Source organism: Mustela nivalis, assembly GCF_964662115.1.
Source record: "Mustela nivalis genome assembly, chromosome: 18".
In the NCBI taxonomy this organism is placed as follows: Eukaryota; Metazoa; Chordata; class Mammalia; order Carnivora; family Mustelidae; genus Mustela; species Mustela nivalis.
In genome coordinates, this window is record NC_139037.1 from 27,705,265 (window position 1) to 27,720,144 (window position 14,880).

Here is a 14,880-nt window from a genome sequence, read left to right on the forward strand (position 1 = left end):
TGTGATCTCTGTCTAATAAATAAATAAAATCTTAAAAGAGAAAAAAGAAAGACCGTGGCTCCAACCTCCCAAGAAACGTGGGTTTTTCATAGTTGCCGAAGATCAAGGCTTTCCCAGCCTGTGACACAGATTTGGCCCCAGGTGGTTATATCTGGGAGGTGACCGCAGGCAGCAGGAGGGAAGGAAGAGGACAAGTGACCCAGGGAAGGAAGAAAGACCAACATAAGTGGGTGTTCTCAGGGTTGTGCTGTGAGCAACGGGGGTTCGGTTCTGCCAGTTCCTCCCAGAAGCTCCTTGCACAGAGTACCCCGCCCCCAGCATTGTCCCCAGAAGGATGGGAGGTGGGACGCGAGCCACCCACCCACCATCCACCCATCTTGGGTGGCGCGGCTAAGGGTATCAGCGCCCCCTGCACACAGGTCAGGAGGGTTTCCTGCCAGGCATCCCGGGAGCCCCTGAGCAGAAAGCAGAAGTTGCCCTGCGCCCTCTTGAGGTCACGCACTGCTTGCAGGAGGCGACTCTGAGCCCACTGAGAACGTTCTCCTCTGCCCCTGAGGCTGAAATCAGAGGTGGGTTCAGGGGCTGTGATGCTAAGCATCAAAGGTGTCCCCAGCTGGCAGCAAATACCAGAACCTCCTTCACGTCCAGGCTTTGCTGTCTCCCAGCTGATGGTCGAAAGATGACGTCGGGGAGACCTCAGTGACAAAATCAGTTCGGATAATGAACCAATAACAGGGCTCCTCAGCCTGCTCCGGTCCACCCAGAGGTCCACGAAGGGGCAGATGTGGATGCTGGCTGGTGTTTCCTTGGTCCGCTTAGCCCGCATGCTCCTGCTGGAACAGACCAGCCTATCTGGCCACTTAGGGGTCCCCAGACTGAGGACCCTGACAGTGGCCATTTATTTTATCTTCCCTCGAGAAATCAGTGTTGTGAGTTGTTCTGGGAGTGGGCTGGGGGCTTTCCAGTGGCTTTTCACGACTGAGCTGAGATCCAAAACTGAGGACCTCTAGGCGTACCCTAACCGGGAGTAGTCTTTTTTTCTTACGTGAAACGACCTCAGTCTCAGACTAAATCCACTCCGTTCAAATAATATACTAACCTTTGGATTTTTTTTTCCCTAGTATATTAGTTACAGAAAAAAAAAAATAATGAAAAAATGGATTCCTCCCGGAATGGATTTATTAGTAGATGTTGGCGATAAGCAAGAAGCTATAACTGAGCTTTCCTTTGAAATTAAGGGGAAAAACATAATTGGTTTGACTCGAGCTTTAGAAAATGAGCTTGATTTTTTTTTCCTGCTATAGTTTGGAGTTGTGGTTCATGTCACATCCCATTTGACAAGACTGAAACACATGCTTGTTCTGAGGAAGGCGATTTATATTCGTCAGACACTGTCAACAGGGTGTGGAGTACCCAGCACCTGGTCCTGGGGGCAACCCCCTCTCCCCCCTCCCCACGGCCATCCATTCCACCCAAGCTATTGCTTGACGACACCTGGGCTCGTCCAAAGTGGCCCTTCATTGGGTGTCTCCTTGGCTCCCGTTTGGAAGTGGCGAGAAGACTGAGCTCCCTGTCTCCTCTCCCAGCCTCCCTGGCCTCACTTCTGCCTCTCTCCATATATCTGTAAAATGGGTGTCCCAGGGTATTAGAAGGACAACCTCGACAAGATCTCTGCTGAGCTAGGAGGTCCTTGGAGGAAAAATCTCAGATTATATCCATCGGAGTCCCCCGATTTTCCAAAGCTCAGACAATAATGCCAGCTTTCAAGGAAATACTCTACCTAGGATGTTCTTCTTTGAAAGGTTTTCTTTCATTCTCTCAGTCCCTGACTTTGTTGCGGTCTCATAGGTATGTACACACACACACACACACACACACACAGGGATTTGGTCTGAACTGACTCACTAAAATTCAGCAACAACAACATGTAGTTGAAGTAATATCCCCATTTTATAGATGAGGACACTGAGTCCTAGGAGGGTAAGAGATGTGGCAATAAGCCAGTGCATGAACACAGGGACTAGAACCTAAGTAACCTGACCTTGGCTTTCCTTTCTCTGCATAACGGACCCACTATGGAAAATGGTGAGCTGCGGCAGACACGGGGGGTGGGACGGGGGAGGTCTGAGGCCCCATGCAGGTGTCTCCCGGGCTCTGTCTCAGGCCACTGTCCTCTACAGCCTCTTGCCATGAGCAGGTTTCCCCCTCCCTCAAACGAGTGCAGGAGCCCTGGCCCCAAGCCAGGTGATCAAGCTCTCTGGGAACAAACAAGTCTTTTCCTCCCACCCCCAGAACACTCAATTTCTTCTCTCGTGCTGACCCCACCCCGGGGAGCCATGCGTCATTGCTGTCAACACGCCGGGGCTGGGTGACCACAGCAGGAATTCATCCATAAACTCAGACAATGGCCGAGGAAGTGTGGGCCTTTCATGTGGCTCAGGGGCTGCCCTGTAGGCCATCCGAGCAAAGGGGGTCTCCATCTGAGGTCAGATTACCACTCCTACCCTTCACCTGTGGCCTGGCTCAAGCCATATTGTCTCAATGTCCCTTTCCACGGGGTCTCTGCGGCAGACAAAGCCCCGATAAGGGTTTCCTTGTAGAGATGCAGAGACTTGAGTCTTGGAGAGGCAGACTGAAGCAGTTCAGGGGTGTCGTGGGGGACTCGGAACTGACCTGGGGGTTAGGGGACTTGGAAGCCTAGGTCAGCTCTGCCCCCCCAGAGCAGACCTAGCTGAGACCTCATCTCTCAGGGTCCCAGCTTCTTTTTTTGCCAAATTGAGCTATTGCTTCTTTTGAGACTCTGCTTGAGTCCAAGGAGGTAGCTTTTTTTTGACAGTACTTTGAGAATGATTAAAAAAACATAGATCACACATCACTTTTTGGCCCCATTACTGAAATGACCTACAGAATCCTTGGCTGAGTGAGTGGAGACACAGCTGAGGTCAATTTGTGGCTGTCCTGTGTGAGCTCAAGCTAAGAACACAGTCATTCTCCAAAAATGTCCTCTGAGGATTAGAGAGCCATACAAGTGTCCACGGGACCAATTATCCTGTTCCTTCTCTTCCGGGCCATGTACGGGTTGTGTCTACATGTTCCCACAACTCTTCTCCATTTGCCAAAGTTGTTCGCAATGTCCATGATGCAGGCCTGGCAGGGTGATGACGGGGCAACAGGCAGTTTGGGCAGGTTTTAAAGGAGCCTTCTAGAAGGATGGGTTTCTGTTTGGGTACAGTTTAAACCAAGAGCCAAGCTGTCACCCACGAAGGTGACAGCGCTTCTCTTTTGGGATTTCTGCATTGTTTGTTTTTTCTTTAACTAGGGAACACTTAGGCTGAGAGTACTAGGCTACTGGTGTGTCTAGAAATAGGGCAGAGCGGAGGAGGGAATGCTAGGCCTCCATCCGTGGTGGAATTTGGACAGAGGGAAACGTAACATGGAAAGAAAAAGGCTGAGAGTTTAGTGAACAAGCATTGCATTTGATGGCGCGTCGGCTCAATCTTCCGAGACAACGCCTGGGTTCAGGTAAATTAGCTCCATCAGAAAACCCTCTTAGCCTTCCAGGCTTTTCCTGGTCCATTTTATTTGAGCTCTGGCAAATCATTTGTCAGCCCACTTGTCTGAATGTAGCCCAGAAGGGAGTGAAAAGTGACCTCAGCGGGCCCCTCAGTGCCCCTCGAGGGCCTGTGTTTACCATTCAAGGGAAATGGCTTTTCCTGACTCTTTCCTGCTCTTTTTGCTTCAATTAACTCAAATGAATTTGGAGCACTTTCTAACTGAAAGCCCTGACAAGGAGAGGACTGATCCTAGAAATGTGGAAAAATGCGCAAGTATATATTGTGGGTGTTTTCTCACTGAAGAAAACTCTGTGTGTGTGTGAGAGAGAGAGAGAGAGATAAATATTTAGGGGAAATTTCAGGCTCCTCAAGTGTCTGTCAACAGAAGAATGGATAAGGAAATTGAGCTAATTCTTACAACAGAATCCTACTGTGTAATAGTATTCAGTTACATTCTGCAAAAGGAACACATAATTTATGTACTTAAAGTATGCATCTGATTAGTTCATTTATAGGATTTTTAGAACAGGCAGGCTAATCTGTAGTGATAGAAATTAAAATAGTGGTCATCTCTGTGGTGATGGGATGACTGAATGTAAAGAGATTTATGGGAACTTTCCGAGATAAGGGGATGGTTCACATGAGTGTATCCAGTTAGATCTATGCATTTCAGCGTGTGTATATTTTATTTAAAATAACTACAAAGGGTCTCCTGAGTGGCTCAGTTGGTTAAGCGTCTGCCTTCGGCTCAGGCCATGACCCTGGGGTTCTGGGATCGAGCCCCAGGTTGGGCTCCCTGCTCAGCTGGGAGTCTCCTTCTCCCTCTCTCTGCCTTTCCCCCAGCTCATGCATGCTCTCATATTCTCTGACAAATAAACAAATGAAATCTTTTTTAAAAAAATAAAATAACTACAAAAATAACAATAACATACATGAGCGAGTTTTCCCTAAGATTTGGTTGTTTTATAATATTCCTTTCATTCTTTGTGTTTCTGTGTTACAAGTTAAAGCTCAATAACATTTGATTGATCACCTACCACAATTCTCTTAATTTTTTAAAGATTATTTATTTATTTATTTGACAGACAGAGATCACAAGTAGGCAGAGAGAGAGGAAGGGAAGCAGGCTCCCTGCTGAGCAGAGAGCCTGATATGGGGCTCGATCCCAAAGCAGAGGCTTTAACCCACTGAGCCACCCAGGTGCACCCAATTCTCTTAATCTTTATGTGTGTCTTAGATCTTCTGTTTTGAATGTATTGAATGGAATGTATTACACATTCTTCCTGCTATCAAATACAGAGGAAATTAGTATCAGATACAAAACGCATTGGAAATGCATTTTAATAAGATGGGTAAGATTTCTCTCTACCTCTTGTGTGTGTTCATGAGTATTGCTTACTGCTACAAGCATTCATGATTCCCCATCAGTACTATCCCCATTTTCCTTTTTATGGATGAAAGCCCTGAAAAAGCTTATTTGCATATACGTCAGTGGTAGGAATGGAGGGATTTGTTATAGAGCAATAGTTAAACTACTTTCAAGATATTTACCAAAAATCACGTATCTACAATCAAAGATTGTATGTAATGATCCACAGACTCACAAGTTGATTGGTCCACCTTCAGTTTCACTGAAAGCAAATAATGAAAACCATTGGCGTTAAAGACGCACATACATGAGTTAAAGAACACCACCAAGTATTTTTTAACCGATTAGTTTCCCTTTCCCTTTTTTTTTTTTTTTTAGGATTTTATTTATTTATTTGAGAGAGAATGAGTGAGAGAGAGCGTGAGAGAGGAGAAGGTCAGAGGGAGAAGCAGACTCCCCAAGGAACTGGGAGCCTGATGCAGGACTCGATCCTGAAAGTCCGGGATCAGGACTGAGCCACCCAGGTGTCCTCCTGTTCACTTTCTTAATGCCTCTATCCATACTCCAGCGGGTGCCTTGTTCCATGTCCAGGGGATTTTCACATCCCCGGAGTAAGGTGGGATTTTAAGATTCAGACGAGGTGAGAGGCATGTCTTGTTTTTCCTGTCAAGTATAGGGAATATACCTGAGGAAGAGGTCTCTTCGAAAGCAACGCAATTAATCCGAAGAGGTCGGTCTCCCCGGGATCTTTCCACCTCCCAAACAAACTAGATTTCTGATAATTCCGTGAATAAGCCTGGCTTTCCCCTGCACCTTTTGCTCTTGCTGGAAGAAACTCTCCCTCCTCCACTCTCTAACTTCTGCTCCTCCTTCCTGATACAGGAAGGACTTCCTCCCTCAATGTTGGGTACTGGTACCCTTCGATATCTTCACAAAGCAACTGTACTTTCCTGTTTCGTAAGCCCATTGCACGTTCGTTTCTACTTTTGAATGATCTGTCTCTACAAGACTGTATCCCAGGAGGACAGGGACTGATGTTTTGTTCACCATTGTATGCCAGGGATCTATATCAGGACCTGGCACTAATTACCTGCTCGATACATAGTTATTACTGAAGGTAAATGAATGGAGAAAGTAAGATGAGTAAAGGAGAGATCTTTCTCCAGGCTTGCTATGAGTCCACGGTTTACTTTACAAGGGTGTGATTTCACTTTGCATTCATTACCATAGCTTTACAATCCTGTTTTATATCAGAGGTGGCAGGACCCCATAGCAAGCACATGTAATTTGGTTTCTTTGTCTTCGGAACTTGTTATATATAGGTGACTCTTTGTACTTCTGTCTACATTTTACACTAGCTTTTTAGAATCAGCTTGTCTTTTACACACACACATACACACACACACACACCCCATACCACAGAAGGCTCTTGATTATAATTGCTCAAATTGATGGAAATATTGGTGGAAAATACACGTTTATCATGTCAAGTCAGCCTGTAAGTTTAATTAGATCTTCCTATGCTTTCTATCTGGCCCTCATTTAACATATTTTTACTCGTATTTCATAATTTCATCCACAAGTTCTTACAAATGTATTTCCAATTTATTTTCGGATATCTTCCTTTTCAGTATTTCCATTTCTAATGATTACTTGTATGTAGAAATGCAATTTATGGTATCCGTGTCTCTTATTAATTCTAATAATTTATTTGTAGAGTTTCTTACATTGTTTATGCCTTACATTGTCCTCTCATTCCTTGATCTTCTCCCCATTTGTCTGTGCTTGCAAAGACCGCCATTACAACAGGAACTAGAAGCAGCGACAGCAGACATTCTTGCCTTCTTTCGGAGTTTGAAGGAATACTTTCATAATTCAGTGCGCTTTTTGCTAGAGATTCCTGGCAGATAGTCAGGTTAAAGAAGTTTCTTTCTGTTCCCGTTTTCCGGCCCAGATGTCCATCAGTGGGTGAAGGGTGAAATAAATTATGGTACGCTCATGTCATCGACGAGAAAGGAACAAAGTCTTGATAGCATCAGCAACTGAATGAATCTCCAGAGAAAAACGCTGAGTGAAAAGAACAGGTCTCTCCAACATTACATACTCTATGAGTCCATTGATACATTCTTGAAATGACAGAACTACAGACATGGTGAGTAGACGAGTGGTTGTTGGAGACTAAAGGGAGTAGGCGGGAATCAGAGGGCAGGGGCAGGGGCTATAAAGAGCCCAATGACGAATTCTTGTGCTGGTGGAAATGTTCTGTGTCTTGACTGTATCCATGTCATTATCCCAGCTGTGATATTCTACAGTGGTTAGAATTGAGGGAAAATTATAATAAAATTTCTCAACACTAGTAATAAAGACAAAAATGTTAAGAAAAAACAAAATAGCCCAATGATAAAAATACATTATATACAAGAGAACCACGAAGAGAATAATTTCTAATTTCTCATCAGACACAATTAAAGCAAGAGAACAATGGAATCTTGACAATGCTGACAGGAAAAAAGAAGTCAACACAGAATTCTGTATCTGGCTAAAATACGTCTTTGATGAAGGCAAAATAAAGACATATTCAGACAAAAGAAAGCAGAGAGAATTTATTGTCAGGAGTTTTGTACTCTAAGAATTGTTCTAGGACATTCTTCAGGCTGAGGAAAAATGATGGAAAGGTGAAATTATATGAAGAAATTGAAAAAGAGAGAGTTGGAAATAGTAAATATGTTGATAAATAGAACTTTTTTTTCCTCAAAATTTCACTTGACTCTTTAGAACAAAAATGATAAGTGTGTCTTGTGTGGTTGAAGACACATAGAAGATACATGACAATAGTACAAATGATAGGATAGGAGACAACAGAAGCATATTATAAGCTTCCTATATTATAAGTAAAAAAGCATATTAGCATTTGAAAGTAGATGATATTAAAGGAAAGGTTTATATTGTAGGCCCTGGAGGAACCACTAAAAGTAAGTAAAATAAATATAATTAATAAGCCAAAAGAAAACACCAAGTGACAAATACTAAAAAAAAAAAAAATTAATTCAGAAGAAGTCAGAAAGGAGGAAAGGTCAAAAAACAGATGGAACATAGAAAACAAAAAGCAAGACGTAGACTCACATCCAATCATATCAATAACTACGTTAACTAGAAGTAGACCAAATGCTCCAATGAAAAGGTAGGAATTGCCAGACAAGATAAAAAGGAAGAGCCGAATGGATCACAAAATAGTCATTTAAGAGATGCATTGTTAGTATAAAGACACAGATGGGTTAAAAGGAGCAAGGAAGGGAAGAGATAAAGCAGGCAAACACTAGTGTAAGAAAGCTGGCAAGGCTGAGCAGTTGCTTAATAACAGGACAAGTGGTATTACTGGAAGAAATAAATACTCATCACGACAAAAGGGTCAGTTAATCAAAACGACGTAACAATCAAAAACGATTATGAGCCAAATGGCAAAGCTGCAGACAAATGACAGTTGATAAAACTACATCGTTGGAGATTTCCATAGCCCTCTTCCAATAACTGCTAGAAGAAAGGGATACAAAACTAGTAAGGTAGAAGAGGACTTCTTGAGTGATCCACGAGCCGGGTCTGACTTATATTCATGGAACATTACACCCAGCAATTGCTGAACACTCGTTCTCTTTACAAGAACCCATGAGACTCTTCACCAAGATACACCATTGGCTGGGCTATAACATGAGTTCTAAAACATTGAAAAGAACAGATATGAAAACATTTTTTTTAAAAGATCAGAGGGAAGGCTTTTCAACCCCAGCCTAGAATCCAGGCCAAGACAGAAACATTTTCTCCGTCGTCCTTTGCCAGAAGTTGAATGTTTCTGGTTTACTCTTTTCCCGAGAGCATAGCCCTTCCTATGTCTGTTTTTCTCCCTGGAGATCTTGGTCCCAGATCCCCACCTCAAAGAAAAACCTTGTGCTTTGCCTTATAGAGCTGCAAAATACTGAGCCCCTTTGTTACTGAGACAAACAAATAACCCACGTGTCCCTTAGAACTTTTATGCCTTCATTCAGTTCCAGTTTCCAACTCTCTTTTCATTTTTGCCCAGGGATGGTTTCCCTTGGTGTTTTGCATGCTCAGCTAACATTTCAAATGTTTATGACATTTTGCTCAGCATTCTATGGGTTTTGTGGCCATATCTAGTATCCATGTTTCTGGAAACTGAAACCTGTCATATAATATCCTTTAGTTATTTTATGGGTTCAAGTTACCTCGCCTAATCAGAAGTCCCCTCATTCAAAGCCAGACAGCCTTGGGTTTGAATTCCAGCCCTGGTACTCGCCAGTTATATAACTCTGGCCTAAGTGACAGAACCTCTCCCAGCCCATTTCTCCATGAATGTTAGGGATGTCATAATGCCAGGTTTTCAACTTTGTTGTAAAGATGATCTTTGCTCTCATGCGATGCGAGGCACAGTCAAGAAAACCTAATGTTATCATTGTTCATTCACCAAATAGTGTTTGCTCCATGTTGGGCGCGCCTCCGAAGTGGTAGGGGTAACAGACAATAAATATATAAGCAAATAATTTCCCAGGGGTGTAAAGCCCAGTCACAAGGGTAATGGGACTGAGAATGTCTGAGACGGCATGGGCTGTTTTGATCAGGCAGTGGGGGATTCCTGTTTGAGGACATGATGTTTGATTTGGAATCTGAATTTATTTTAAAAATCAGATGTGATGACAGCACAAGTCTGGGAACATAGAAAAAAGCACTGCATCGCACACTTTAAGTGGGTGAATTGTATGTGAATCATCTCAAGGAAGCATTTTTGCTTTGTTTTGTTTTAATCTGGGTGGAAAAAAAAAAAAAAAAGGCAGGTGAGCAGCCTTGTAACTAGAAAGAAAACCAGTTATACAGACCCCTAAGGCTGGAAGGGATTTTAGTCATTTTGAGTAAAGGAAAGAGCGGGTAGTAGGGGTTCAGTGAGGGAGAGACAGAAGACGGTCAAGATCTAGACCTCCAGAGAAGGGAGGCCAGACCATGTAGGGCCTTGAGGGCCGTGTTGAATATTTGGGATTGTGTCCAAACTGCAATGGGCGGCTTTTGAAAACATTTACCGGAGAAGTGGTAACTGGTTTATGCTTTGGGACAATCATGGTGCTCTCGGTCTGGCAAGGGAATTTATAGGAGGGCAAAGGTATAAGTGAGGAGAACAGCAAAGGGGAGCCTCCAGAACGACGAGGATGAAGGTATTCTTATTTTGACTTGGTCTTCAGTTCCCTCCAACGTGACCTTACTGGTCATGTCACATTGTTCTGAGAGCAGAGACATGACTAAAGAGTGACCCATAACAGAGGGACCCGTAAGAAGGAAAGCACCCACGCTCCTTCACTATCCACAAAGGAAAACATGACCACAGGATCCTGAAGTTGACCTCTCCATTGATTTACAGCAACTTGGATTATTCCTATGGGAAGGTTTCTGGATTTTCAGCTGCCCTATCCTGGGTCTCAGTTTACCCATCTTTTCCAATATCAACCATTGCCCAGAGCCATTTGGAACTACCTCTGTCGCTCTTCCCTTTAAGTACTCAGTCAAAATTTGGTATCTAAGACCCACAAGGAGGAAAATGTATATAGCAGATACTAATCTATAAATTCTATAGATATGGCAACAGTGATGCTATATGTAAATGATTAGAATCATGGCCTTCGTAGTCCGACAAAATCAGTTTTAATTCCAAGCTCTGCCATTAAATGAGTGACTTAAAGATTGCTCTAAATTTTGTTCAGTACCAATATTTCATTAAGTCTTTAAATGAACTATACTTGTAAATCGTTTAGCACAATGCCTAATACATGGTAAGCACTCCAGACTGGTGGCCATTGTTGTTATTACTTATTACAATAATTAGTAAGTCTGTTACTTTTGCAAAGGGAAAAATAAATATTTTTTAAAAGATGAAATGTACTTACCTTTTGGGGAGTGGGGGCAAAAGGACAGGGAAAGAGAGACTCTTAAGCAGCCTCCACACCCAGCACAGAGCCCAAGTGGGGCTTGATCCCATGACCCTGAGATCACGACCTGAGTTGAGATCAAGAGTAGGCTGCTTAACCCACTGAGACACCCAGACACCCCCGTACTTACCTTTGAAAGACATGAACTTGTGAACCCCTACATGACGTCAAAATGACCAAACTCTATGTAATCTGGGATAACATATCAATTGTTTTCCTGCAATAAAATTAGCTTAAGATGAAATTTAATAATTATAATATCTTTAGTAAAATCTTCGTTTTAGAATTTGGAAATCATAAATAAGTCCATCGACAAACTATTTCTCATTATGAACCATTATGGAGTACTGAGTCGGATCTTTGTAATATCCCCAAATGAAAACCAAACTCTCATGTTCAGTCTGAGGAGAATATCACACACGTATTATCTTCTAGCTATCTGATGGAATATTAGGGACAGTGTAAAATGTACCTTTATGGGACCTTTTAATGACCTCGTAAAAGGTGAACAAGCAGAGCATAAAGTAACAGGCATATCGTTATCTTGAGAATGTAAGAGTGTCTAGAAAAAAGGGTGCAATGAAACATTGCAAAAAATTAGTAATTGTAGATTTGGGGCAGTAGAAGTAACCACGATTCTTCTGTTTGTTCTTTTCTTTGTTATCTTTTCTATTGCACACAGACTCTTTCATCAGCATGAGAAGAACGTGCTGAGGTTCCCATGTTAGAAAAAATAGCAAGCTGGCATCCCAGTGTAGGGGAGACACTTGTTAGAGCACGTTCCCCCCGAACACACACACACACACTCAAGAGGTTTATGGATCACCTGGAAACAAGCTCTACATAAAAAGGGCCAGAAGGGACACGAGGTCTGGGGGGTATGACCGTATTTGCTCAAGTCTGCGAGCTATATACTGGATCAAGAACTCTGTGGGCTTTCACCTCTATCAGATCACAAGCAGCGCCGATTTACCCCCTCGTATAACACTTCAACAACAAAAAAATGGAACTTTATCTAAGAGATCAGAAATGGCCCCGGGGTAGGGGAGACTCTAACTATGTCTCCTTTCCTAGGGAATGGTTTCTGACTCATGATTTTTTTAATCCTCTTTGGCGATTGCTAAATATAAACAAACACAAGGATTGAAAAAAATTTTTATTATTTTATTTTATTCTATAGAGAGGGAGAGAGAGCACATGGGGGGAGGGGGGAGAGGGAGAAGGAAAATCTTAAGCAAACTGTGCCCGAATATGGAACCCAACCCGGGGCTCAATCTCACGACCCTGAGATCATGACCCGAGCCAAGATCAAGAGGCGGAAGTTTAACCGACTGAGCCACCCTACAGGCGCCCCTACACAAGGATTTTTCTGGTAGGGAGCCCACCTGTCCACCCTGCCTGGAGTGCCAACTTCCCACCTTGCATTTGCAGTAGTGTGAAGGGGAGTTTCCCAGTCTGGGAGCCAGTGTTCCCGCAGACGGCAGCCCACCTGAATTCTAAAAGGGAGGCATCTCTTTTCTGTATCCGTGATAGAGACCACTGCTAGCGGTCATAGCCAGCCTTCCAAAACTCTAGAAACAGTGGCAGAGGAGTATGAAATACACATAATGCTAGCCGTTGGGTCCATAAGCATGTAGCACGTCATTACCCTGCAACAGGACTGTTCTGATTGAAATTTTTATGGTGTATAGGACTTAGGATCTAGTATTTCTCATTTCAAAGAGTAACCTATTTTTTTTTTAAGCGATGAGAGGAAACCATAGTGTACTGACCTGATTTAATGAAATTTGATTCCTAATTAAAGGAGAAAAAAGCCTCTTGGAAGGAAATCTAAAGGAGAGGCCTGGGCTACAGGGACCTTGATGATTTTGACTGTGTTATCACACACGCCCCACCAGCCTTAAGGATACTAACTATTACAACTTTGGCTAAAATTTGAGTTTTTCATTACAGTCATATCATGCCTGACATTTCATAAAGCTTAAATGCAAACAAGAACGATGAATCACAGTCATAAATATGCAAACACGTTCAAACCATGATATTAAAAAGGTAATATTACCTTTGAGACAAAATGGCAAAAACAGAATTTTTTAATTGCCAAGAATTTTATGTAGCAAGTTTGTTTATTCAAGTAACATAATAAAATAGGAATATTACATTGGCAGAAGTGGACTTCAAGAGCATAAGGTATTATTTTAAGACAGTGAAACAAAGGGATCGTTTTCAAGAGCCTCATAGAAAACTTTTGGTTTAGAATGCTACTTTTTCATAAGTCACAGGAGTAATGTATGGCTTTTCTATGATAAAAAGCAATCAGGGTACCTGAGTAGTACATCCTTCTCACTGCATATGCAGACACTACTATCAAGAGGTATTTTTCTAATTACTGAAGCAACTGTTTTCAGCTCATTCAATATTCTGTCTACACAGCTTTAAGACAGAGAAAAAGCAAACAGCCCTGTACATGGAAGGATAACACATTTAACATCCAAATTCATTCATTAAATTAGAACACTCATAGCTTAATGTGTAAAACTAGTTTGAAATGATGGCTCACCCCTTGTGACGAGTCCCCCCTCTGCTTCACAAATGGCTTTAAAAAATGAGTTTGGGGGTAAATCGGCAATAAATTCAGAAACACCACCAATACAAGGAGACTGAATTCAATGACAGAATTCGGAAATGAACCAACTATTCTTTTTTGTACATCGCATTATATAAATTGATACTCTGTTCCCAAAATTTCAAATGCGGGTGACATTAACAATAGGTATGATGCGTGACATCCAATAAAAACGGCACTTGGGGGAGATTACTGTGTCACCTGAAGGAAAGGGGTCACTGCCTGGCTTCTTGCCAGGAGGTTAAGCTGTTGCTTCACCTTCCTCGGGAAGCCCTGCATTCTGAATTACCCCTCCTCAAACTAAACTCCGTGGCAAGTGATTCATGTTCTCACCAGGCAGGCAGTCATGGTTACCTGCAATAAGGCAATTCCCACTTAGCCTTTGGCCAGAGCCTTGCTCTTTAACACAAAGATCTAAACTGTAGAACGATATGATTTCCTTTGCAGGTGGGTAAGGAAATCTGCAATTAAGAGGACATGAGTTCTAAGAAGTCTCATCGAATTAACGGGAGCTCTCCCTTCCAATCCGTCATATTCCGTGATCCAAGAAACTGAACTAGAAATGAAAGAATGCATCTGGGAGGTTAGAGGCATAAGATCCCGCAGCGTTCCTATTTCCGGAATGGGAAGGGTTCGAGAGAACACTCCCACTTATGTCCTCAGAGGGAAGTAGATTAAAGAGTGTTCGCACTTTTTACAACTCTCTGCAGCATTGATTAATGTTCATCAGTAAATAAATGAGATCATTTCATTCATTTGCATTTGCAAATTAAACTGGAAAATCCATAAAAACATCATTGCCACCAGGAAACCCCTTGGTACAACACAAGAGAACATAAAAGAAAGGGAATATTACTTAATAATACACATACGTGGATAAAAGCGTTTTAATAAGAAAAGCTACCATTTTTATTATTTTTTTTAAAAAGCTCTTCATTTTAAACACCATTACTCAGAAATCACTTTGAAAACACTATCAACAAATGCCTTCGCAATTTCAAGGAAAAATCCTTCCCTTCTTGTGAATATTCGCTTTCAGTCATCTTTTTTGTCTGAGGGGCTCTCGCCATGATTTTCGGGGCTGACTTTATTGCTGGCGAACAAGGGAGCTGGCGGGACGTCCTTCGGTAATGAAAACACATGGCACGTCTGGAGGTCTAGGTAGGTTGTAAATATTTTAGCGTATTCTGGATGCTTTAGGGCAAAACTTTTAAATTCCTCTGAAAGGGAGGGAAAAACAAACAAACTCCAATAAACAGAGGTGAATCTTCTTTTGACATGAGACAGATTCATATATGACCTTAATAATACAATTATCGCCAAATCTTCTCACTCCACTCTTAGAAA

General features: G+C 42.4%; 1 protein-coding gene across 1 annotated transcript in view; it reads right to left on the minus strand.

Moving 5' to 3' along the window:
* Nucleotides 1–14,418: 14,418 nt before the first annotated feature.
* The window catches only part of LPCAT2 (lysophosphatidylcholine acyltransferase 2), a 65,702-nt gene continuing 65,240 nt past the window's right edge, over nt 14,419–14,880 (minus strand). Inside the window, exon 14 of the mRNA XM_082712119.1 lies at nt 14,419–14,753. Within this exon, the coding sequence (XP_082568245.1) occupies nt 14,569–14,753 (185 nt within the window). The 3' untranslated portion in view covers nt 14,419–14,568. The remainder of the gene's footprint in view (nt 14,754–14,880) is intronic.